Genomic DNA, 24,694 nt, shown 5'->3' with positions numbered 1-24,694 from the left:
TGTGGTATATACACACAGGGATTTTATTCAGCCTTAAAAATGAAGGCGATTCTGAAACTTGCTACGACATGGATGAACCTTGAGGTCATTCTGCTAAGTGAAATAAGCCAGGCACAGAAGGACACATATTGTATGATTCCACTTATTTGAGGTACGTGGAGGAGTCAAATTCAGAGACAGAGAGTAGAATGGTGGTTGCCAGGGGCTGAGGAGAGGTAGTGTTTAATGAGCACAGTTTCAAGTTTACCGGACGAAAGAGCCGTGGACATGGATGGTGTTGATGGCTGCACAGCTGTGTGATTGGACTTTAGTGCGGCTGAACTGTTCACTCAAAAATAGTTGAGATGGGGCTTCCCTGGTGGCGCAGTGGTTGAGAGTCCGCCTGCCGATGCAGGGGACGCGGGTCCGGGAGGATCCCACATGCCGCGGAGCGGCTGGGCCCGTGAGCCATGGCCGCTGAGCCTGCGCGTCCGGAGCCTATGCTCCGCAACGGGAGAGGCCACAGCAGTGAGAGGCCCGCGTACCGCAAAAAAAAAAAAAAATAGTTGAGATGGTAAATTGTATGTTAACATGTATTTCACTACAATTATATTTTAAAAATTGATTTCCATTTGATATTCTGAAATCTGCTATAGATTCAAGGCTAATGCTGTATTCAAATAGGGTGCTCTAACTTTTAAAGAAAAACGATATAATTCTTTTAAAAGCTGTAAGCATAACATCATATGCTTTCCACTTGGAGGAAACTTTGTGCTGTGTATGGTACTTTCCCAGAACATCAGTGAGGAAGGTGGGATGCTGAGGGCTTGAGGAAGGGGTTCTCCTCTGCGTGGGTGGTGGTTCCTTCTGAGCTGGGGGAGGGCGGCGGTAAAGCACTTCATAGGACGTGATTCTGGCTCACACAGAGGAGATGGCAGTGTAGACGGACACAATTTGCCAGTATTTGAACCTCTAGACCAGAAACCAGCACACTTTTTCTGTAAAGAGCCAGATAGGAAATATTTTAGCCTTTGCCGGCCACATATGGTCGGTATCAAAGATCTTCTTTGTTATGCTTTGTTTGTTTTTTAAAACTCTTGAAAAACCATTCTTAACTCGAGGGCTGTCCAGAAACAGGCTTTGAGACCCGTTGACTCAATTTGTTTTGTCCTGTTTGTTCACAGGAGACCATCGGGATGCTTCTCAGAACAGTCATAGCAAAATAGAGGTGAGTCCTTTCACTTAGGAAAGCTCTTGGGTTGTGTATGAGTTTCCTGGGCTGTAACAAACCACCATAAAATGGGTGGCTTAGAGCAACAATAATGTATTCCCTCACAGCTCTGGAGGCTAAAAGTTTGAAATTAAGGTGTCAGCAGGGCCACGCTCCCTCTGGAGGCTCTAGGGCAGAATCCTTGCTTGCCTTTTCCTAGGTTCTGGTGGTTGCCTGCAATCCTTGACATTCCTTGGCTTGTGGACTCAGCACTCAGAAGTCTGCCTGTGTCGTCACATGGCCTTCTGCCTGTGTGTCTGTGTCCAGATTTCCCTCCTTTTATAAAGATACCAGTCATTGGATTAGGGCCCCCCCAATCCAGTATACCCTAATTTTGATCACCTCGACCAAGACCTTATATCCAAAGAAGGTCCTATTCCCAGGTACCAGGGGTTAGGACAACATATCTTTTTGAGTGGACACAATTCAACTCACAACAGGCTGTGTTAAGACAGATGTGAGCCTCTTGACACTTCAGAACGTGTTAAAATCCTAAGGTGATGCTTGCATGAAGACACGGCTTCAGAGAAAAGTTCCTGTCATTTGTGAAGCCCAAGTTGTTTCTTTTAAATCACACTGACTTTTCCTCCTCTGCTCCTTTCAGCCAGTGGATTTTAGCTGGAATACGTATTCCGATGGGAAGCTTGTATTTTATGACCATTATCTCGTCGAGCAAATCCAGTCGGGGAAGGAGCCGGAAGTGCGACAGTTCTTCTTCCTGCTGGCGGTGTGCCACACGGTCATGGTGGACAGGCTCGACGGTGAGTGTGGCTCTCGCATCTCGGACACTGGGGACCAGATTTTTAGTTTACGGGGAACTCGTGCTTGGGACTCGAATGCACATATAAAGAGTTGTATGAACTAGAGGTGTTTCAGTTAGGTTTCAATTATGATATTTTATACCCCAGAGAAGTGCATGGCTTACATGGCATACTCCAGGGAGCCTTGCCTTCTAGATCCTGGGTTCTATTTCCCATAGGTAATTCTTTGCCAGAGATATCCTGCAAAAGGCGTTTCTGATATAAGCTTTCTTCTTCCTAAAAAATATGATTGGTCTGTTTACCCAGAGGGCCAGCTGACAAAACAGTTAGACCAGGTCGCCTGAGTCCTTTTTTTTTTTTTAATCCCCTCTGGGGAAAAGAAGTGAATGGATAGCAGTGCAACTGTCTTAAAGTCCTTCTCCCAGGGATCCTGTCACATATTTCAGAGAACCCAAATACCCTCAAAGTAAATGACTTCTGAAAATTCCCATCTCAACCTGGTGAGATTTAAACTTTAGAATCACAGGATCGTATGCATTATGATGGTATATCACGTCAAGTTTCAAATGATTGCAGCCTGAATCCACATAGCATATTGCAAATCATCACTAAATTAATTCAAAGTACAAATATAACAAGGTGTATGCATATTTCCTATAATAACAAATATTACTGTCCAAAGGAAAAATAAAAAGAGAGTTGTGTGCGTGACAAGTTTGTCGAATCTCCACCCAAACGACGACTGTCTGTGGGCCCCTTCCACTAGATGGTATACGAGCCAGCAACCCATGAAACAGGCTCCTGGCCTCCGGAAATATACATCTCCTTCACAGTTCTAGCGCCAGATGTGTTTATCACTTTGGAATTGAAATCTTATCAGTAAGAAAAATGATTGACTCTTGCATTATAACAGAAGAATCAAAATCTTCTCGCTATCTGAATACTTAATATTTATGAAGAGTCACACCTTATCTGGATGATAAGGGGACTTTAAACTTGGACAGTCTTTACTACAAAATAATTTCAGAGAGAACTTATTTTTTACATTCAGATATGTTTGGGGTTTGAAGTAGTAGCAGCCAAAAGCCTAGGCCTCCTGAAGGTGCCTTTTTCTTTTGAAGGAACATAATTCGTGTGTATTTGCATGGGAACAAGCAAGTTGACTTGTAGATTCCTCTGAAGAATTCTATTTTTTTTAATTAACCTTTTTTAAAAAAATTGAAGTATAGTTGATTCACAGTGTTGTGTTAATTTCTGCTGTACAGCAAAGTGATTCAGTTATACATGTAGGTACATTCTTTTTTGTATTATTTTCCATTATGGTTTATCATAGGATATTAAATACAGTTTCCTATGCTATACAGTAGGACCTTGTTGTTTATCCATTCTATACGGTAGTTTGCATCTGCTAATCCCAAACTCCCACTGCATTCCTCCCCTTCCCTCCCTCTCCCTCGGCAACCACAAATCTGTTCTCTCTGTGAGTCAGTTTCTGTTTAAGTTCATTTGTGTCATATTTTAGCTTCCACAGATAAGTGATATCATATGATATTTGTCTTTCTCTTTCTGACTTCACTCAGTATGACGATCTCTGGGTCCATCCATGTTGCTGCAAATGGCATTATTTCATTGTTTTCTTATGGCTGAGGAATATTCCATTGTGTATCTATACCACATCTTCTATTCATCTGTCGATGGACATTAGGTTGTTTCCAAGTCTGCAGCATTCTTAAATGCAGCTTGTGCTAGCTTTGTTAGAGCAAATTTGTCGAGTATTAATGAAAGCTAGGTATCTTGTCACCTATGGACACAATGATACATTATATAGATACACATGTGCATTCTGGAGAGAGCAAAAGGTGCCCTTTTGTCATATGCATTCTCCACTTTAATCAGCCCAGCGTACAAACGAATGTCCTTTTCTGTTTCCTGATGCTGAGGCTTCACATGTAGTGGATGAAATCTCCAGAGGAGAAATAGACGTGAAAACGAAATGTGTAGAAGCTATTGGAGGTAAAAGAAACAATGATTTTGGCTTTGATACATAAAAGCACCTTGAAAGGGTCCATTGGAAGGGACCTTGGGAGTAACTCCTCCAAATGTTATAGATGAGGAAATTCAGACCAGAAGCCCCAAGACCTACCTGATCTCAGACAGCATGTTAGGACTCATTTTAGCTGAGTCCTTCCACTCCACCATGCTGGTGTGCCTCTGCTCTTGCACTCTCACTTTCCCTCTTTTACAAGAAGAGTAGAGATTGGCTCATCTTTTATTATGCATAACATCAACAGTGAGAGGTGAGAATCTTGTCACGTATGCTCAGCAGAAGGTTTGTGTGGCCCAAGTGTTGAGTACATGTAGGGCACGTGGAGGCTGAGTGTGGAGAAGCTGCATTGGTTTTCTGTTGCTCTGTAGTGGATCACCACAAGTCAGTGGCTTAAATCACCCATTCATCAGCTCACAGTTCGTTAGGTCAGAAGTCTGGGCACACGGCGTGACTGGGTTCTCTGCTAAGAATCTCCCTAGAATCAAGGTCAGGCCACGTTGTCAACTGGAGATCAGCATCCTCTTGCAAGCTGAGAGCAGGATTCAGTTCTCTGTGGGTGTAGGACTGAGGTCTCCATTTCCTTGCTGGCTGTCAGCTGGGGCTGCTTTCTGCTCCCAGGGCCTCCCTCCTTCCTTGCCACATGGTTCCCCCTGTCTTCAAACCAGCAGTGGAGACTCTCCCTTCCATCAAACCCCTTTCATGCTTCAAATCTCTCTCTCCAGGAAGAGCCCCGTCCCTTTTGAGGACTGACCCAGTTAGGTTGGGAACACCCAGATAATCTCCTTATCTTAAGGTCAACCCCGATCTGGACCTGAATTATATCAATAAAATCCCTTCCCAGCAGTACCTTGGTTAGAGTTTGCTTGAGTCACTGGGAGAAAGTGTATGTGTACACAGGGTGGGGAGACACACCTTGGGGCCATGTAGCCTCCTGCCTCCTGCAGAGGCCATGGGAGAGAAGAGTTCGAAAGGCTTGGAGGCAATTTCTTTGCCTGAAGCCCTTTAAGTTGGGATGAACCATGAGATTATGATTAGAGAGCTGAGTTTTAGGAGTTTGGAGCCAGGACACACGAGATGGGTGAGGAAACTGAGGACCTGGGTTAGCGTGGAGTCTTTGGGAAGGATGAGAAAGTAACAAATGGCGGGGGTGGGGGGATAGTCAATCTGAGACGTAACTTGTTTCAAGACTGGTGACTAGAAGATTATCAGCCAGAGGAAGCTATGAAATCAGGATAATGAGAGGTGGAGTTTGTTGTTTCAGCATCTATTTTATTTGCATCAGTTCTGTGATCCACAAATTAGTCTGTAAAAGAAAAGAAAGTCTCTTTGGTTGTGTCTGAGCGTGTGGTAAATAAAGAGTTTTCTTCAGAAGAGGTTTCAGGAGGTTAATTTTTAGTCCAGGTTTCCTCCTGCAAACATAAAGTTGGAGTTTGGACCAGGTCTCTGAAGTTCCTCCTGTCTCTATTAGTCTGCAATTCTGTGATTCCATTACTAGAACAAAATGGAAGGATTTTCTTTTAATGATAAAAATATCAGTGTTCTCTCCAGATATGATTGTCTTACTCATGGGAACTTTACCACCTTTTATCATTTTGTTCCTTTTCTTTCTGTTGGAAATAAGTTTGCCTTCAGTATGATACAATATATCCCTGCCAGCGAAACTTGCCGAAGGGAGGGGACTGTGTTCTCACTGCTGCTTGTTTAGCTGTGGTTAAATATTTTACCCTCTGGCATGTGTGTGTGTTTGTAGAATGGCTGGATTTAGCAAGTACATTCATAACTTCTGGTGTATGACTTTCTGGGTGAACAGAATGAGAGAGACCAACCTAACTGTCATCTTTAATTACTATTTGGGAGTGATTAATATTGACTTAGAGTGAACCACCTGCGCATGTATGTGAAGGGAGTAGGGTAGGGACGGGGCGTTTAGCTCTACCTACAGCTGTGCACCCTGGGGCATCCGCCCCCTCCCCATAGACGGATGGGGTAAAGAACTGCCCATCCATCTATGGGTGCATCCTGATCATACCATGGTGGAAAACGAAATGCCTTTTCCTGTGGAAATTCATCTGACTATAGAAATACTTTTCATTCTACTTTGAGATGGAAGAACTAAGAGTAGAAAAATAGAAACTCTTGGATAGGCGGAGCTTTTTTTTTCTTTTAATTTTTTACTGAGGTACAACATGTAAACAGAGACAAGCATATAGCTCGTTTTCACAGGTTGAATACTCCCTTGTCGTGAGTACACAGATTTTTACAAACAGAACATTTTCCATCCCCTAGACATCCCTTTTATGTTCCCTTTCAGTCATTGCCCCTCCAGGGGTGACTACTGTCCTGACTTCGAACAGTGTGGGTAGGCTTTTGTCTGTTTTGCGGTTTGTGTAAATGGAATTATGTGGTATGTACTTGGTGTCTGGCTTCTCCACTCAACATTGTGAGATTTACTCCTATTGTTGCAATTTAGTTGTGAAATAAAGGCAGTTTCCCATTATATAACTTTCAAATATCAAGATATTGAACAGATTGATACATTTTGAGACTTTTTTAAATTATGAGAATATAGCTAAGTTGAAGAAAGCACACTCTTCTAGAGGGAAGATAACCTGGTACAACACTTTTAGAAAAGAAGTGAGTAAAATATATGCCAACAGGTTTAAAATTTACCAATATTCTTTACCCCAGTATTTTCACGACTAGGAAGCTATCCTTAGAAAATAGAGTCAGAAAAACCTTTATACACATACAAAATGCTTATTACAGCGTTTTTAAATTATTTATTTATTTTTTAAACTTTTTTTTAGTGGTTTGAAAGAAGGCAGTTTTGTTTGTTTGTTTATTTATTTATGGCTGTTTTGGGTCTTGGTTGCTGCAGGCGGGCTTTCTCTAGTTGTGGTGAGCGGCGGTCACTCCTCGCAGCAGTGCACGGGCTTCTCATTGCGGTGGCTTCTCTTGTTGTGGAGCACGGGCTGTAGGTGCGCGGGCTTCAGCAGTTGTGGCACGCAGACTCAGTAGTTGTGGCACACGGGCTTAGTTGCTCCGTGGCATGTGGGATCTTCCCGGACCAGAGATCGAACCCATGTCCCCTGCATTGGCAGGCAGATTCCCAACCACTGCACCACCAGGGAAGTTCACAATGTTATTTTTTAGAGTAAAAAAATTGGGGGAAGGAACTAAGTGCCTGTAATAGGAAAATGGTCACATGTTACATTCACAGGTTACATTCCTTTAAAATAACACATAGAAAGACTTTTTTAAAGCTATGATAACATGCTCAAAATACAATGTTAAAATCATCAGGATGTAAATGTATATTTAGCATGATGGAAACTATTACAGAAATAGGCATTTCCAAAAGGACTGGAAGAAATGATAACAATGTCAATAGTGTTGTTTTTCCTCTAGATGGTGGGATTATGAGATTTTTTTCCCCCTATTCTTGGCCAGATTTTTCTTTTTTTTTTTTTTTTACTTCTAGTTTATATCACTGTTTATGATTAGAAATAAAAGTTTACCTTTTAAAAACTTTAAAATTAACGTTGGCATACTCCTTAAAAATCAGTGACTTGTTTTCTTGAGGCTGATTTGGGCTTTGCAATACAGTTGGTCCTCTGTGCCTGCAGATGCGGAACACCAGCTGTATCTGCTGTAGTCTGCCATTTTATAAGGGACTAGAGCATCCATAGAATTTGCCTGGGGGTGCTCCTGGAATCAGTCCCCTGCGGGTACCGAGGGGTAACCGTACATCCTCACCCAGCACGTGAACTGCACTGGTGAACCCTTGGTGGTGAGCTCAGCTTTTCTCGTTTTCTCTCCTGCCTCGCTTGCTAGGTCAGCTCAACTACCAGGCGGCCTCTCCTGACGAAGGTGCTCTGGTAAGCGCCGCCAGGAACTTCGGTTTTGTCTTCCTCACCAGGACCCAGAACACGATCACCATCAGTGAGTTGGGCACTGAGAGGACCTACAGTGTTCTCGCCATTTTAGACTTCAACAGTGACCGGAAGCGAATGTCTATAATTGGTAGGTCTCCCCTCAGGGTATGTCTATGAATGGCTCATTGAGATGCTGCCTTTCACACTTTTTATTTAGCGACACCAGGATAAAATAGGCAGTGAATGAACCCCTTGGCTCCCGGAGGATTTCCGCAGGCTTGTCCAAACTAGTGTTTTCTTTCTTCATTCTACACCATGTCCATCACTCGAAGGGACAAATGCAGTAGATCTGAATCTTGCAGATGTTGGTGTATCTTCAAAGATGTGGGCTGCCAGCTGTGGAATCTGGGTGGCAGCACCGTGGGTGGTAGACCCACATGAGCTTTTATATCGTGAGTCACTCTGAGGACTTCTGCTGGAGGCTTGAGGGACACCAGGGAAGGGAGAGTGTAGCAGGAGAGGAGCTCTGAGAAAAGCGAGGCTGTGCTTAGGAATCAAAATCATACCTCCAGCCCAGGCAGCCAAGTGGAGACAGTGGTCACTTCATAATACTGAAATAATTTCAAACTTACCGAAAAATTGCAAGAACACTTGAAAGAACTCCTGTATTTTCTTCCATATCCACCATTGTTAGCACTGGTCACAAATTCTTTGTCATTATCATTTACAAGTTCTTGTTTTCTCAGCCATTTGAGAGTCAGTTGCAGATCTCATGCCCCTTTCCCCCAAATACTTAAGTAGGTATTCCCTAAGATCGGGAACCTTCACCTATTTTTATATACAGTACACTGATCAGACTCAGAAAATTTAACATTACAGTATTATTATCTGTACAGAACGTTTTCGAATTTTACCAGGAATTCTCTTTCTGATTCAGGACCCCACCTAATATTCCATATTGCGTTCGGTGATTGTTACTCTAGTCTCCTTTATTCTAGAAGAGTTCCACAGCCTGTTTTTGATCTTTCATATGCTGACATTTTTGAAAAGCCCAGGCCTGTTATTTTGTCGAGGGTCCCTCAGTTTGGGTTTGTCTGATGTTCCCTCATAATTAGATTCAGATGACGCACTGTTGGCAGGAAGGGTACGTAGATCGGTGCCGTGTCTTTCCCAGCATATCACATCAGAAGGCGTGTGACTGCTGGTCACATCAGCTTGGATCACTGGGTTAAGTGATATCTATAAGCTTTTCCACCATGAGATTGACTTTTTAACCAAAAAGATATATAGGTTTAACTGCCTCCTGAACTCGGATTAGGCTCATTTTACTGAGTGCTTTCTGCGTACCCAGCACTGATCTGGGCCGATATCATGCCTGGCATCTACCTTAGAGAACTTAAAATCTAGTTACTGATGAAACACGTAATACAATTAAATTACTGCAGAGATCAAAAAAGCCAAGAAAATGGTCACAAGGAGCGTGTTTTGGTCCCAGTATTAAAGGCAGTTAAGTGTTGTGGGTTTATAGGTAAGAAAGATTCCCACTGGCTGGCATGGACAAAAAAGGGTCTATGGAAGAAGCTAGCACATAGTAGGGAGTCAGTGAATATTTGCTGAAAGAATAAGCAAGGCTATGGAAAACTGAGCTGACTGAAGGAATCTTTTCATATTTATTTCACTATTACATTCTATGTAGACAGTGGCTTACCATCGTTGAGAGCAACATTTTTCTCAGTACATTGCTGATTTTAAACTAATTATGAATGTTTAGCACTGTAACACTTCAAATTAACTTTATGAATGTACTTTTCTTTTAAGAAATCAAACATTAACTTTTTTATTTGCTTTTCCTTCCCTTGCTACTAGTAAGAACCCTAGAAGGCAATATCAGGCTTTATTGTAAAGGTGCTGACACTGTTATTTATGAACGGTTACATCGAATGAATCCTACGAAACAAGAGACACAGGATGCCCTGGATGTAAGTCTCACTTCCACTCTTTATGCCACAGATTCCAAACTTATTTTCTGGTACTATCCCTTAAGCTGGAATGAAGGCTCTCTGTTACCTGTTGACCTTTCTATTGTCTTGGTGTAGTTGAGTGGAAAGAGCACCAAAGTAGGAATATGTTCTGTCCCTGATGCTGACTTCCTAGGAAATGACCTTGCTACCTCTTCCCAGCATCCAGGTCAGCAGTATCTACAGGACTGATCCAGGAGAAAGACTGGTCTTTCTTCTGGTGAACTCCAGCAAGCTACATAACCATCCTGTGCCTTAGTCTCCAAGAATTCCAACGTCCTAGTGTACAGTGAAGGAAAGAAAGCATTCATGTATGATAGGGCATGACAAAGCAGTGCACTGGATAACCAAGTTCTGATATCTTTGTTAGAGAATCACTTTGGTCTTCATTACTTCAAACTTGCTATTTTAGGGGACTATGTACTTGGTCCAGTGATACTGCAATTATTCAGAATGCTTCTGGAAATTTCTCTTTTAGAATCGCCTACCAACCCTTATATTGTTTTGCTTATATATAATGATGGCAATGAAGTATGGAGCGTATCTGTCAGATCTGGTGTCCCAGTTCTGCCTCTTTACTTGTTTTGTGCCCTCTGGGGGGAAATGGTTGATGTCTCCGATGAATCATTAATTGCCTGTGTGGAAGAGGAAGGGGATAATTCCTACCATGGATGGTTGGTGCAAAGCCTCTTGGATGAAAACCATCTTGCACAGCCCCTAGCACTTAGTAGGTGCTTAATAAAGGGTTTTTTTCTTCCCTTCACTTGATGGGTCAGAGTTTGGGGGCCAAAGGTCCTTCAGAAAGAAGCCTGATGAATATGATGTTTAGTAAGTGGGGTCACATTTTAAGGTTATATATGTTACTGAAGCAGTTACACTGGATAATTTCTCATGAGGAGATGAACAAGGGCAGTCTAATCAAATACATGCAGAACCTTGCAAAGAGTCTTTGACAACAGACCCTCAGTTGGGTGAAGCAGTTCTGCCATTTTGGGCTAGACAAGATGTGATTGTGAAGTAATGGAACATTTTTACTGGTTCATATTTAAGCTATTTAAATTGGCTTAAATCTGTTCACCATGATTAAATCTTCCAGACTCTTTCATTAAAATGTTTTATCTCAGCTTTAACAGTGACTCATGTATTTCAGAATTGGTTTGAGGGAATAATGCTTGGTTGAGAGTTCATAGTTGATTGGACTTGTAACAGTTTGTAGAAACAAATTATAAAGGTGTCAGGTCTGGTTTACAAAATCATTATACCCCAAGGCAGCTTCCTTGGTCTGTTATTTTCTTTGTTAAGAGAAAAAGGGTTTTTTTAATTCTCATGACAAATGAGATATTCTCATTTCTCAAGAAAGATATGCTTTTCCCTTGAACTAATTTCGGAACGACGAATATATTCCTAAGATATTGAGAATACTTAGAAAAATAAAGTATTTGTTTAATCTCCTCTATGGAATGTATGTGTACAGAATTCATCTTTCACAGTCTTTTAAAATTCTCTTATTGTATTATTTCAAAGTAAGATTTCAAACTTGATCTTGAATTACATAAAATTAACTATTCTTTGGGTGAATGGATTGTCTTTTAAATTAAACAGATCTTTGCAGGTGAGACTCTTAGAACCCTGTGCCTTTGCTATAAGGAAATTGAAGAAAAAGAATTTGAGGAATGGAATAAAAAGTTTATGGCTGCAAGTATAGCCTCAACCAACCGGGATGAAGCTCTGGATAAAGTATATGAGGAGATTGAAAAAGACTTAATTGTGAGTTTTAACCTTTGTAACTTTCTCCTTGATATTCCAAACAGAATTGGAAATTTTATTAAGTTTTATTACAGTTTTGATCTCATGCTTGAAAGAGAATTCCCACTTCAGTATTTGAAATTGGTGCAGTGGATCTAGGTCACCTGAATTTCTTTTGTTCAGCAAGCAAAATAGGAGTTGCCATTAGGAGAAACCAAATGACAGAAAACACGATGAGATTCTGATTCTGTTATTTTTATATCACTTAATAAATTCACTGTGATTTGTATGCAGTAACAAGCCCACATATACTTATTACATTGTGAGAATTACTGAGATGATTTATATTTTGCAAAATCTTGAAATGAGAAAATATACCATTTGTTAAAGAGACTTTTTAAAGTTTAAGACCTACTGCTTTTAGTGTTTATATTAAAAGGAAATGTTCAGTGAATAGTTAGTATTGACTTTTAGCAAGAGAAATTGGCTTGTGTCCGTGTAAAGTAGTATACACACAATGAAAGTATCTTTTTATTGTCTTTGATTTGTACTTACATTTTGTCTTGGTGAATTACTTTAAGAAAAAATTTTTGGCTGTTTAGTTTTTGATGAGTATGACACACGACAGCCTTCCCAGTTAATGCTGGCCACTGGCCCCAATAGAGCACCAACTGGGGTGTATTTAGTCCTTTTTACAGTTTGGCAAACTGCAATTAAGAACATTTTTGGCTTATTTGCTAATTCCTTTCTTTTAATGTACATTTCAGCTATTGGGAGCAACAGCTATTGAAGACAAGCTACAAGATGGAGTCCCAGAAACCATTTCAAAACTTGCAAAAGCTGACATTAAGATCTGGGTGCTTACTGGAGACAAAAAGGGTAATTTAGTTTGCACGGAAGCATATCTGTCAATTCACAAATATTCATAACTCCTGTTTCCCTTGCTCAAGGTGACCTCACACTTTCCATCCTCTACAAACACTGTCTGTTTCTTTGGGACAGAGACTCTTTCCCTAAGAAATCCTTCTGTTATTCCAGCCCATCCTGACCGCATCCTTCCCGAAGCTCCCTCAGTAGCAGAGTTTACTCCTTAAAATTGAGCTCTTTGTCGTGTCTTCCTGATTGTGTTTAGTCTTCTCTCCCCCACCAGATGTGGGCTGCTATACTGGGCTGCTATACTCTGGTCCCTTCTGTCCTCCCCAGCACTTTGCCACCTGTTGGGCACAGGGTAGAACAGTACAAAATACTGAACAACAACTTTTGTTTTCTTGCCCCTTTTACTGCTTGAAAATTATAATGAAAATTTTATACCCAAGGGAAGATTTTCATTTTTAAATTTAGAGCTCAACAAGTTGTTTTTATTGATTCTTTACTTCAGAAGCCTCCCATGGAAAACTAGATCACTTCTCTTACTCTGATTGACATAGTTGATGGGTTACACACTTTGATAAGCTAAGGGATTAAGTCCTGACCTAAACAAATAATGGTGGTGGAAGAGGGGGAAAAAACCTCCAGTAGGAACCCCATGTGAGGGCTTATGGAAATGGTTATCCTTCTCCCCCATAACAGAACGATTAAACCACATGAACTAAATGTGTTCAGTATTTCAATCAACATTGATTTATTAAATAACCGGTTTATGTATTTGATATATAGCACATTTTATTATTGAAAACATCTCAACCAGACTTTGACTTATTACATTTACTTTATTACAGAGAAAGGGATTTTTTTTATGTGATTTCTAGACATTGCTACAGAAAAACAACATATCTGATTGAATCTGGTTCATTAATTGAAAAAATATCATTACTAAAGTCCATTATTAAATTCATCAGTAGGAATGACATTTGACTTAACTTTTTTCTGTTGCAGAAACTGCTGAAAATATAGGATTTGCCTGTGAACTTCTTACTGAAGATACCACTATCTGCTATGGGGAAGATATCAGGTGGGTAAAGGGCCTGCAGTATGAGAATGTCACGTCTCATTTTTATAAAAGCAAGACTAGACCCAGCAGACACAGCAGATACAGAGAAATGGGAGCTAGAATGTGTCAGTTGGCACAGTTTCCTCAAGTTTAAATGAAGCAAGGAAACAACAGGCAGCTCCAATTCACCATGTTTCGACCTTATGTTGTAGGAAAACCTGGGGCCTTGTTTGCCTTTTCAGGGGCCGTTTTTCTGTATTCCTTGGAAGCGCTCAGTGCTTGTCTGCTGAAAAAGGAAGTGGGCTTGAGACACCACTATTTAGTATGAATTATATACGTATTTTTTCTCTTCCAGCCTTTAGTGACTTGTCTTGATCACTCCTTATTTTCAACTTGAAAATGAGAATTAATGTGGAAAGTGAATAATAAATACCTAATCTTCTAGTGCAGTGGTTTTCAACTGGGGTAGGGGAGGTGGGGACTTTGCCTTCTGGGGAACATTTGGCAATGTCTGGAGACATCTTTGACTGTCACGGTGGGGAAGGAGGGGGGTGCTCCTGGCTTCCAGGGGGTAGAGGCCAGGGATGCTGCTGAACACCCTACAGTACAATAGACAGCCACACGCAACACGGAATTAAGTGGCCCAAGACGTCAGTAGTGCCAAGGTTGAGAAACCTGTTCTTAAAGGTGAAGAATAAAGGCTCTATGTGTGTAACGAGGAAAACTCTGGCTGAGATTTCGGAGTCCTGAGTCCTCATTGCAGTTTTCCCATCAACTCGCTGCAGGCAAATCACGTTCTCTCTCTCGGGCTTGATTTCCTTATTTGTAACGTGAAGAAATTGGATATTTACAGTCCCTTTTACTCCAAAATTCCACGACTCATTTTTCTATCCCATGAGTGAGTCGTATGTGGTCTTCTCAATAACTTGTTGATATAAAGCACTGAGAACATCTCAAAAGCAGACATAACTTTGTGTGGAAATAAGGTTTTTTCTGCCCAACAGTGGTCACTGTTAGTAATACACTACGGTTCACCCCTGTGTATTATAATTCAGATCAAGATTGCCCTCCTTCTGTTGCTTGTGAACACATTTTCAACTGTATCTTCCTTTAGCTGCCTTTGGCAAATAATGAAGTACCGTGAACACGGTGCCTCCGTGGTGGAGGAATCAAGACTTAGTAAGATTATATGCCACTTAATTAAAAAATGGCCAGAGGACTTGAATAGACATTTCTCCAAAGAGGACATACAAATGGTCAATAAACATATGAAATAATGCTCAACATCACTTAGCATTAGAGAAATACAAATTAAAACCACAATTTCACCTCACACGGATGGCTACTATTTAAAAAACACAGAAAGTAACAAGCCTGGGCAAGTATGTGGAAAAATCTGAACCCTGTGCACTGTTGGTGGGAATATAAAATGGTGCAGCCACTATGGAAAACAGTATGGTGGTACCTCAAAAAAATTAAAAATAGAATTACCATATGATCCAGCAATCCCACTTCTGGATATATATCCAAAAGAATTAAAAGCAGGGACTTGAATAGATATTTGTCCACCCATGTCCATAGCGGCATTATTCACAATAGCCAAGAAGTGGAAGCAACCTAAGTGTCCACTGACAGATGAATGGATAAACAAAAATGTGGTATATCCATACAATGGAATATTATTCACCCTTAAAAAGGAATAAAATTCTGACATATGCTACATGAATAAACCTTGAGAACAGTGAAATAAGATAGTATTAAGTGAAATAAGCCAATCACAAAAAGACACAATTCCATTATATGAAGCAGAGTGGTGATTACCAGGAGCTGGGGGGAGGGGAGAAGTGGGGAGTTGTTATTTAATAGGTATAGAGTTTCATTTTAAAAGATGAAAAAGTTCTGGAGATTGGTGATATGAATATACTTAATACTACTGAACTGTATACTCAGAAACAGCTAAGATGATAAATTTTATGTTGTGTTTTTTACCACAATTTTTAAAAGATTATATGTCAAAATTGTCTCACAGTCAAGGGCCTGTTCATGGTCTTGTACTTTAAACACTTAAATTTTCCCCCAGTGCTCTTCTTCATACAAGGATGGGAAACCAGAGGAACAGAAGTGGAGTCTATGCAAAATTTGTACCCCAAGTACACGAACCTTTTTTTCCATCTGGTGGAAACCGTGCCTTAATAATCACTGGCTCTTGGTTGGTAAGTATTAGTGTCTCTCCCTTTGGCTCAAACTGAAGCAGGTCATTCTGGACCAATTTTAGATGGTGTGTCATATTAATTACCAACCTAAAAATCTCTTAGCCCATAAAGAAAGTGCAATTTCCCAAGTCTGAGAGTTTATATGATACATGTAATATTATATGATACAAACTGGTGGCAGTGGTTATTACTAGTTTATCAACTAACTAGTTGATCATTAATTTAAATTTTCTTCTTTGTATATTTTAAATTTTTCTATATTTTTATAGTAAATATTTTATAATTGGAACAATATCATCAACGATATAACCCAAGAATTATCCTTCAGATGATTAAAGTCTTGGGAATGGTACTTTTTTAAAAAATAAATTTATTTATCTTGGGCTGCATTGGGTCTTTGTCGCTGCGTGTGGGCTCTCTCTAGCTGCGGCAAGCAGGGGCTACTCTTCGTTGCCGTGTGTAGGCTTCTTATTGCCGTGGCTTCTCTTGTCGCAGAGCATGGGCTCTAGGTGCGCAGTCTTCAGTAGTCATGGCCCGCAGGCTCAGTAGTTGTGGCTCACGGGCTCTAGAGCGCAGGCTCAGTAGTTGTGGCGCACAGGCTTAGTTGCTCCGTGGGCATGTGGGACCTTCCCGGACCAGGGCTCGAACCTGTGTCCTCTGCATTGGCAGGTGGGTTCTTAACCACTGCGCCACCAGGGAAGCCCGGAATGGTACTCTTGTTATTAAACCCAAAATGGTTAGAATCCTTTCCCTTTCTGATTTTCACAGAATGAAATTCTTCTCGAGAAAAAGACCAAGAGAAGTAAGATTTTGAAACTGAAGTTCCCCAGGACAGAAGAAGAAAGACGAATGAGGACACAAAGTAAGAGGAGGCTGGAAGCTAAAAAAGAGCAGCAGCAGCAGAACTTTGTCGACCTGGCCTGTGAGTGCAGTGCGGTCATCTGCTGCCGGGTCACCCCCAAGCAGAAGGCCATGGTGGTGGACCTGGTGAAGAGGTACAAGAAAGCCATCACGCTCGCCATTGGAGATGGGGCCAATGATGTCAACATGATCAAAAGTGAGTCTCGCACATGGCCAGTGCCACCTGAATTGGTAGAGAGGAAATGGCAGGAACATTTTTGGGGGTAGTTTTTTTCTGATTTCATTGCTTGGGCTTTCATGAAGCAGACCTTTAATAAAGGCACTTAACTGTGGTAACTACACCTGTGACCCTGCCCTCAGGAAGCTTACAGTCCACTCAGTAGGAGAGCGCAGGCATGATTATTCTATACAAAGAGTGCCAATTCGAAGATGAGCTCTGTGTGGGTGAACTTATCCTTATTTGTTTCCTTCTTTTACATATGTTTGGATGTGGTTTTGTGTTTTCTCCTGCTGCTTCTCCTCCCATATTTCTTCAGGGCTTATTAAGAACCCTGCTATTTAATGTTTTGCAAAAATTCCTGCTGAGCTTGGCATAAATTATTGAACTCTGTTATTTGTTTTGGGAATATTATTCTCCCACACCTAAGCATTGTTTTCTGGGGCTTTCTTCTTGCCTTTGGTAAATCTGTTGAACTTCACCCTTAGGTGACCTAGTGTGAGCTCAGTGTAACATTGAAGCACAGCTCTGACATCGCCTCAAAATTCTCCTGACCTCCCAAGGTCATTCTGCTGGTTGGAGGACCCTAGGTACCCACAAATTGACAGATTGAGTTCTGTCACTGCAGAAATACAATTTTGCTGGTATTAAAAGCATACGGAACCAAACCCTCATCAATATATGTCTGAATCCTGGTCCTTTTTCTCCCTGTATTACGTATACAGGAGTATCTTGTAATGAAAATGCCCAAACTAATGAGACCTGAATACTTGTCCTCATCCTGATGCCAGCATGCCGTGTCACCCTGGGCTCATGCTCAGGCCTCAGTTTTCTCATTTGAGAACAAGAAAATTATCTCTGATGTCACCTCTAGCTTTGTAGTATTTCTCTTAAGATGAACTATCCATGGCATGTATACACACGTCCTGTGGTGCCGGGTAGCTTAAATGCATCATATGTATAACTAGACTTTTACTTCAGCCTGTTTCGTAACTCTTCTCTTTCTTTCCTTAGAGTCTCTTCCTTCTCCTCCTTGATATATACTAAGAATGTTCCAACTTTATCTTCCTCAAAAGGAGTCAGCTATATAATGTACGTTTTCTCGCTTCTTCGTGTATGTCTGTGGCCACGGCCAGTTTAATTTCTTTCCACCGTGTTTTGCACATATTCATCCTGCCATGCGAATGGCATTTCTTGCTCCGAGTTAGATCTATTTCTTTCCTCTGTAGCCAGCTCTAGTTTATTTTCCATTATGTACCTTTTAACATAAATGACTGTGCCAAAAGGGCAAGTGACTCAAACATTATTTTTCTTCAGTTGTAATGAAGACTTCTAGATGCTGGAGGGGGACTCCGTTTCAGATTTCCCGATTACGTGACTGAGACTTGAAATCTCTTGTTCCTCTCAGTTCACCAACTGATAGCAAAAGGGATCACACGAAGTTGGCATAGATAACCTCCTAGAGACTGTTTTTTCGTTTTCAGAATTTTATTAAGCTCTGTTATGTGATACACACTTTTATATATAATGTAGGAGACATACACTTGGGATGAAAATCAAAGAAACTCAGGTCTCCTTGGAAGTCAGTAGCTTAACCCAAGTATTAAGTGCCTTTTTGAACTCTGTGAAAACTGTCATCTCTTTTACCTACATCAAGAACAATGAACCAAAAGAAACTGTTTGTTGTTTATAAAGAAGTACAGTGAAATTTAAGTGTCCAAAAAAATCTGACCATTTGCTAACATGTTTCATGGTTAGTGGTGTAGTCTAGGAGAAGTGGAGGGAACTGCAGTCCACCATGGTTTGCCCCTAGCAAGGATCCAAGGACCCTCGGATACTGCCCTCTCTCCCGCTTGGGCCTGAAGATGGCTGGTGGGTGTTATTTTCCTTGGCCTAAATCCTGAGAATGAACAGGCAGCATTAGAGAGGCAAAAGGAAGCAACCAGCTTGTCAGGGAATTATGAAGTGGCCTACCGGGCAGGCATTTGAAACCACATCGGCAACTTCAGGGAAGTCTAGGTGCCTATGTTTAGGTTTTAGGAAAATACAAACAAAAAGCAGTGTGGCCTGATAAAGTACATCTGTTCAGTTGCCGCTTTAACTGTGGCAGTGTACACTTCACATACGGTCCCTTGGTCTGCTCGGCAGTGGCTGGACTGGATGTCAGGGCCTGGGGCGGTGGCTCCTCTTCCTTGTCTCTGACAGAATCTCAACATTTCCCTGTTATTTGTTCAGAAAAGAAGGCCATGGTTTGGTAGGAAAGAACAGTTTGGCAACCACAACTGGTCATTAAGAACTATTTATGTGTATAAAGAGGTTGTAAGTATTGATTGAGATGCAGTTAATTCTATTTTATAGAATTGCAAAGTGTTATTAAAAACTTAGGTTTTGGACAAGTCACTGTGTTAATGCCAGACCTCGTATTCTGCAAGTGGGGCAGGAGTTGTGGAGCTTCTTTTAGTTGGAGACTCTGCTGAGCTGGCAGGCACTTCTCAGGGTCTGAGTAGTAATAGGTTGTATTCTGCAACACATGTTCTAAAAATGATCTCACTTCCATGACTCTTAAGACCTAGATAAAACTCATAATTCTCTAAGTGGAACATGTGGTTTAATGACTATTGGGAGGATGGATAAAATTGGGACTTTCATTTTTATCCATTCTGGAAACCTCCCCTCCTCAAAACAACTGTGTGTCTTGGGGTCTCAGTGGGCCATGCATAAGCCTTTGAAAGTTTAACAGTATCTAAGTTTAAACACTTTTGGTTGCAAGTATTGGAGAACAATTCAAGTTAGCTTAAAACAAAAAGAAACCTATTTTAAAAGTTACAAATATGTCTCATGCTGCTCAAGAAGCCAGGCCTCAGGAATATGCTAGAACCAGGACCTGAAGCTGCACCAGGAACTCAGTGTCTGCCCTTCTCTCTCATCCTTTCTCTAGACTACTTTATTTCTCTGCCCCTCAGAAGTATATCCATCCCACAACTCAAAAATTTACGTTAAAATTCCAAACACAAACCCACCCAAATCCTAACTCCAAAATACCAAGAGACTGAGGGAAACAGATTCCTTTGGGTACTTTAAGCAGGAAGTGATTAATAGAGGGGACCAGGTGCTCATGAAAATTCTGGATGAACTGAAGAAGTAGGTTCTAGGCTGTGTCTGCACGTCTGGGTCACTCACCAGAGGAGCTTCTAGCTTTGAGGCTCCTCTGAAGAGCTTTCCAATTGAGAAGCCCTTGCAGTTGTTTATCAACATCTGGGCAGCTGGAGAATGGATATGAATTCTGCTGCAGAAATGCCAAAAAGGGAAGGGATGCTGGGCTCCAATTTGCTTCTGCTTCCAAGTCACAAGCAGGTCCAAACAAGTGGAACGTAATTCACAAAGAGAACCTAACTGCAAGGTAGTGGAAGCAATGTAGGGTTTTTATTTGCTTTCCCACCTCTCCAATTACAACAAAAGTTCTAGAATGAAGGAGAGCCAATTCGTAGTATCTACCATAGATTATGTATCTGCCCATGGCTGACTCAGCTGTGGCCAGGGAGGCAGGGACACACGGTACACATGGATGCCTGGGGCTCACCCTTTGGGTGAGAAGGATGGCTTATGAGCTGGGCAGATAATCCAAATGGAATTCATTACCCACTTGAGATCCTTTCACAAATATTTATGGAAGCCCAACCACGTGCTATGTTTAGCAACTCGTACTTCTGAGTTCAGAAGCTGGGGGTGGGGGATGGTGAGCAACAGTTTTCACATTTATTGTTTCATAAATTTGAGGGGTTTTTTTGTATTGCTACGGAAACATTTTTATCATCTCAATGTTTTGCCTTAAAATAAGCTTATGATTCAGTTATCTTCTCCCCGCCCCCACAGCTGCCCACATTGGTGTTGGAATAAGTGGACAAGAAGGCATGCAAGCTGTCATGTCAAGTGACTATTCCTTTGCACAGTTCAGATACTTGCAGAGACTGCTGTTGGTGCACGGCAGGTGGTCTTACATAAGGATGTGCAAGTTCCTACGATACTTCTTTTATAAAAACTTTTCATTTACTTTGGTTCATTTCTGGTACTCCTTCTTCAACGGGTACTCTGCACAGGTAATATACCATCATCATTATTATTAAATGAGTAGAGCTCTTCTCTTACATGAATAAAACTACGTCTGAAATTTTCTTCCCCCTCCATATTTGCAGTTTTGGTGCTCTCTCTTAACAGCTGAGGTACAGATTAAGTTTATGAATCTTCTAAAATGTTTCTGGTGCTTTAAACCTATTTTATTTTGCCTTTAAAAAGGTAGGATTTGTTCCTGGTCTGTTGACTTTTGTTTATGTGTCTTTGCCTTCACCATAGATTTTTTTTTTTCCCAAGTCACCTTGCCATTAAGAATAGTGATAACAAATTGTTCAACTTTGAAAAAATTGTTCAAATTTTGAAAAAATTGTTCAAATTTAAGTATAAAATTACATTGGGGCTGAAGGGATTATATAAATTGGGGATGATCATAGATCTAACATCACGTCTCCACTGTTGGTTTTTAAATTTTAACATTTTGCTGAAATGGGAGTGGGGGCATATCTACAATGTTAAATTGTTGATATGGCAGAAACACACCATTAGCAAAAAACCTAAGTCAGTGCCTGTGGTTGTCCAGACTTCTTTGATGCTATGCTACAGACAACTGGCATGAGAGGAGGCCAGGTGTAGAAACTGGAGGCCAGGATGTCTTGGGGTTTTGAGCAAGGTTGGGGCCTTCTTCCTGTTTCTGTGCAGGATGGTGTATCACTGTTGGTGCTGAGTAAGCCCATTTCCTCTATCCCCCACTGAGGACTGGGGTGTGCACAGCCTTGCTTATCCTTTTCAGAAGCATCTTTCTTATATTCAAATTCTGGTTTATAAAATGTTTAAATGGAAATGCTGGACTGGCAAGAGAAAAGCATATTTGAACGGTACTTACGTGCTTTTGAACCAGTTGTATGTAATCTAATTCATTAATAAAAGGGATATTGAAAGACGATGAACACTGATTTGTCTTCCAGCATTCTTCAAATAGACCAGACTCCTTTTCCAAAAACTTTTCAGAGTCTATTTCCCCACTTATTTTACGGGGAAGATAATTGCCTGTGGAAAGCCCTTTGATTCTGTCCATTCCATCAAAACAAACTCGTGCCTGCTACTGGCATAGCTGGCGGGGGGAGGGGTGTTTACTTTCCCTGGGGACACCCCTGCTTTGAGGGCAGATGCGCACGTATTAACTAGGTGGGCGACATTTCTTCGTCGGTGACACAGACTCTGTCATCTCCTCACAGACCGCGTACGAAGACTGGTTCATCACCCTCTACAATGTGATCTACACCAGCCTGCCCGTCCTCCTCATGGGGCTGCTCGACCAGGTAGGAGCCTGGCGCTGACAGGGTCGCTTCTGGACAGACTGAGTGACTGTTTCAAAGCAAATATTTCAATGCATTCTTTTGGTTTTCACTTCTTTCTGAGTAAACCCTATTATATTTCTGCTGTCAGGCAATCAGAGCAACCGCTATGCTTGTTTTATAGTAAGAAAAGAGGATTTCTGTGCTTGGGTTGAATTCATTGACAAAAGAGTTTATTACCCTCATTTCGGACACTAAGATTTTCTTGTTAGATACCTAACAGTATGTCTCTACAATAACAACTTACACATCTTTAAAGTAAATTATTTTAATACCTCCCCAAACTTACAGGTTTAATTTCCAAATTAGTCCGCATTCTATCTAGTAGCAACTTTTACAGAAACTGCTTTCAAAAATAAAAAGAATAATTTGGAATTAACTCATCGATGTGTATGTGAAAATGCTTTCCCAAAGTATTAGAAAAAATGTATTCTCAGAAAGTAAAAATCGGCTTCCTACACTTCTTTAAACATTACTGATCTGCTTTCTTAAGTAGCAAAATAGTAATACTTTACCTAGTCTCAGAATTAAATATCAAATGATGGTGGACTACAGTAACGAGGTTGCTCTCTGCACAATGAAATTATTCAGGATTTATCATCTTGTTTAGTTTTTGCCTTCCTAGAACTTAACAAGTTGCAACTCCTTTCGAGATGGAGGTTGTGACGTATCTCTTGAGTTCTTTGATCCTGATGGACAGCACTCAACTGTAATTGTGTTTTCCCCTTAAGGATGTGAGCGACAAACTGAGCCTCCGCTTCCCCGGGTTATACGTGGTGGGACAAAGAGACTTACTATTCAACTACAGGAGATTCTTCGTAAGCTTGTTGCACGGGGTTTTAACATCTTTGGTCCTCTTCTTCATACCTCTTGGAGCTTATCTGCAAACTGTGGGACAGGATGGAGAGGCGCCCTCAGACTACCAATCTTTTGCTGTCACAATTGCCTCTGCTCTTGTAATAACAGTCAATTTCCAGGTATGTGGCTTTAGTCAACTGTTTTCAGTACCTGTTGGTACTGTATGCATTTCTGTATGTAGACCAGCGTGCACATCCGCCTGGCTCCCATTCTTCCTCCAACTGAGGCTCTGCTGCTTTGCAAATATGAATGGATGCTATTCTCATCCCTTATACCAAACATATTTCCTATTTCTTGCCTGAGTCAAAGATAGCTTCTGATTGTTCAGTATTCGAGCCATACCATGCTTAAATTGCTGAATTCTATTTTCAGAATCCTTAGATCCTTTATTTCTTGCTAACTCCCCAAAATGAGTGCTCTGTTTTTCTCTGGTTTCCCAACAGATTGGCTTGGATACTTCTTATTGGACTTTTGTGAATGCTTTTTCAATTTTTGGAAGCATTGCAATTTATTTTGGCATCATGTTTGACCTTCATAGTGCCGGAATACATGTTCTCTTTCCATCTGCATTTCAATTTACAGGTTGGTATTTTCTAAATTCCAAAAATAAATAAATAGAAAAATGTCATTAATTTAGATTCTGACATAACTTCAGGGTAAGTAAAAACATAAACTGTAAATTACTGCTAGTGAAAATTAATGTCCTGACTAGAATTGGGGGTGGTGGGTTGGAAGGGTGGTAACGTGATGGGAGGAAAGCAAATTAAAATAACTAAGCTATAATTGTGCTTTTTTTCTTCCATAAAACCTAGTATTAGTAGGTTATTGGGAAACTGGGAATACATGTATTGCTGGTAGCACTATAATTTAATCTTTCTAAAGCACTACCTAGAAATATGTAATGAATTTTTGTGTACATTTTGATCCAGTATTTCCACATGGGGAAAATACCCTAAGATGAAACACACCAAATTTTGGAAAGATAATCTGTACAAAGACTGTATCACTACAACATTTCTAATTGTCTTTTAAAAATTGGAAATAACCCTCCCTAAGACCTAAGAATATCAAATTAGCTAAACAAACTATGAATCCCAGATGATGGAATTCTAGAACTTAAAAGTGGACTGCATCATTAGAAATACATATACAGAGCAATAAGTAAACTTATGGAAAACAAAACAGTTTACAGCTATATAAAATATATGACAACTTGACAAATGCTAGAATGAAATGATAAATATCAAAATATTATAAATAGCGTGAATTAGAATTTATGAACATCTTATTATGGATAGAGTAGTTTGGATTCACAGTGGAAAAAAATTCCCCATAAACTCATTTCCCTGTAAAAGATTAGGTTTTTCTTTGTTTTAATGATCAGTTGTTGGGTTATAAAAGACAATTGCTGTGGTAACCCTTTTCTTATTGGGATTGAGCTCATTTTTTTTATGACTGTGTTCTTGCTTACTGACTCTGTGTTTTAAAATTTT

The 24,694-nt window shown here is 40.6% G+C and overlaps 1 protein-coding gene and 1 long non-coding RNA gene across 3 annotated transcripts in view; one reads left to right on the top strand and one right to left on the bottom strand.

Annotated features, from left to right (window-relative positions):
- ATP8B1 (ATPase phospholipid transporting 8B1) overlaps positions 1-24,694 on the top strand; it is a 62,123-nt gene that overhangs the window by 33,713 nt on the left and 3,716 nt on the right. For both annotated transcript variants that reach the window (XM_030868028.3, XM_070046988.1), the window contains 13 exons: positions 1,164-1,207; positions 1,854-2,010; positions 7,892-8,080; positions 9,799-9,911; positions 11,553-11,717; positions 12,464-12,575; positions 13,572-13,647; positions 15,707-15,839; positions 16,608-16,896; positions 20,791-21,014; positions 22,224-22,307; positions 23,075-23,320; positions 23,645-23,783. In XM_030868028.3, coding sequence (XP_030723888.2) covers positions 1,164-1,207; positions 1,854-2,010; positions 7,892-8,080; positions 9,799-9,911; positions 11,553-11,717; positions 12,464-12,575; positions 13,572-13,647; positions 15,707-15,839; positions 16,608-16,896; positions 20,791-21,014; positions 22,224-22,307; positions 23,075-23,320; positions 23,645-23,783 — 1,971 coding nt within the window. The remainder of the gene's footprint in view (positions 1-1,163; positions 1,208-1,853; positions 2,011-7,891; positions 8,081-9,798; positions 9,912-11,552; positions 11,718-12,463; positions 12,576-13,571; positions 13,648-15,706; positions 15,840-16,607; positions 16,897-20,790; positions 21,015-22,223; positions 22,308-23,074; positions 23,321-23,644; positions 23,784-24,694) is intronic.
- LOC115859282 (uncharacterized) overlaps positions 7,509-24,694 on the bottom strand; it is a 62,535-nt gene continuing 45,349 nt past the window's right edge. The window contains exon 3 of the long non-coding RNA XR_004041990.3: positions 7,509-23,794. This is a non-coding gene — a long non-coding RNA (uncharacterized lncRNA). The remainder of the gene's footprint in view (positions 23,795-24,694) is intronic.

The sequence above is a fragment of the Globicephala melas genome, chromosome 13, assembly GCF_963455315.2.
Source record: "Globicephala melas chromosome 13, mGloMel1.2, whole genome shotgun sequence".
Lineage (NCBI taxonomy): Eukaryota > Metazoa > Chordata > Mammalia > Artiodactyla > Delphinidae > Globicephala > Globicephala melas.
Note: the sequence above shows the minus strand (reverse complement) of the source record. Positions and strands in the feature narration are given on the sequence as shown.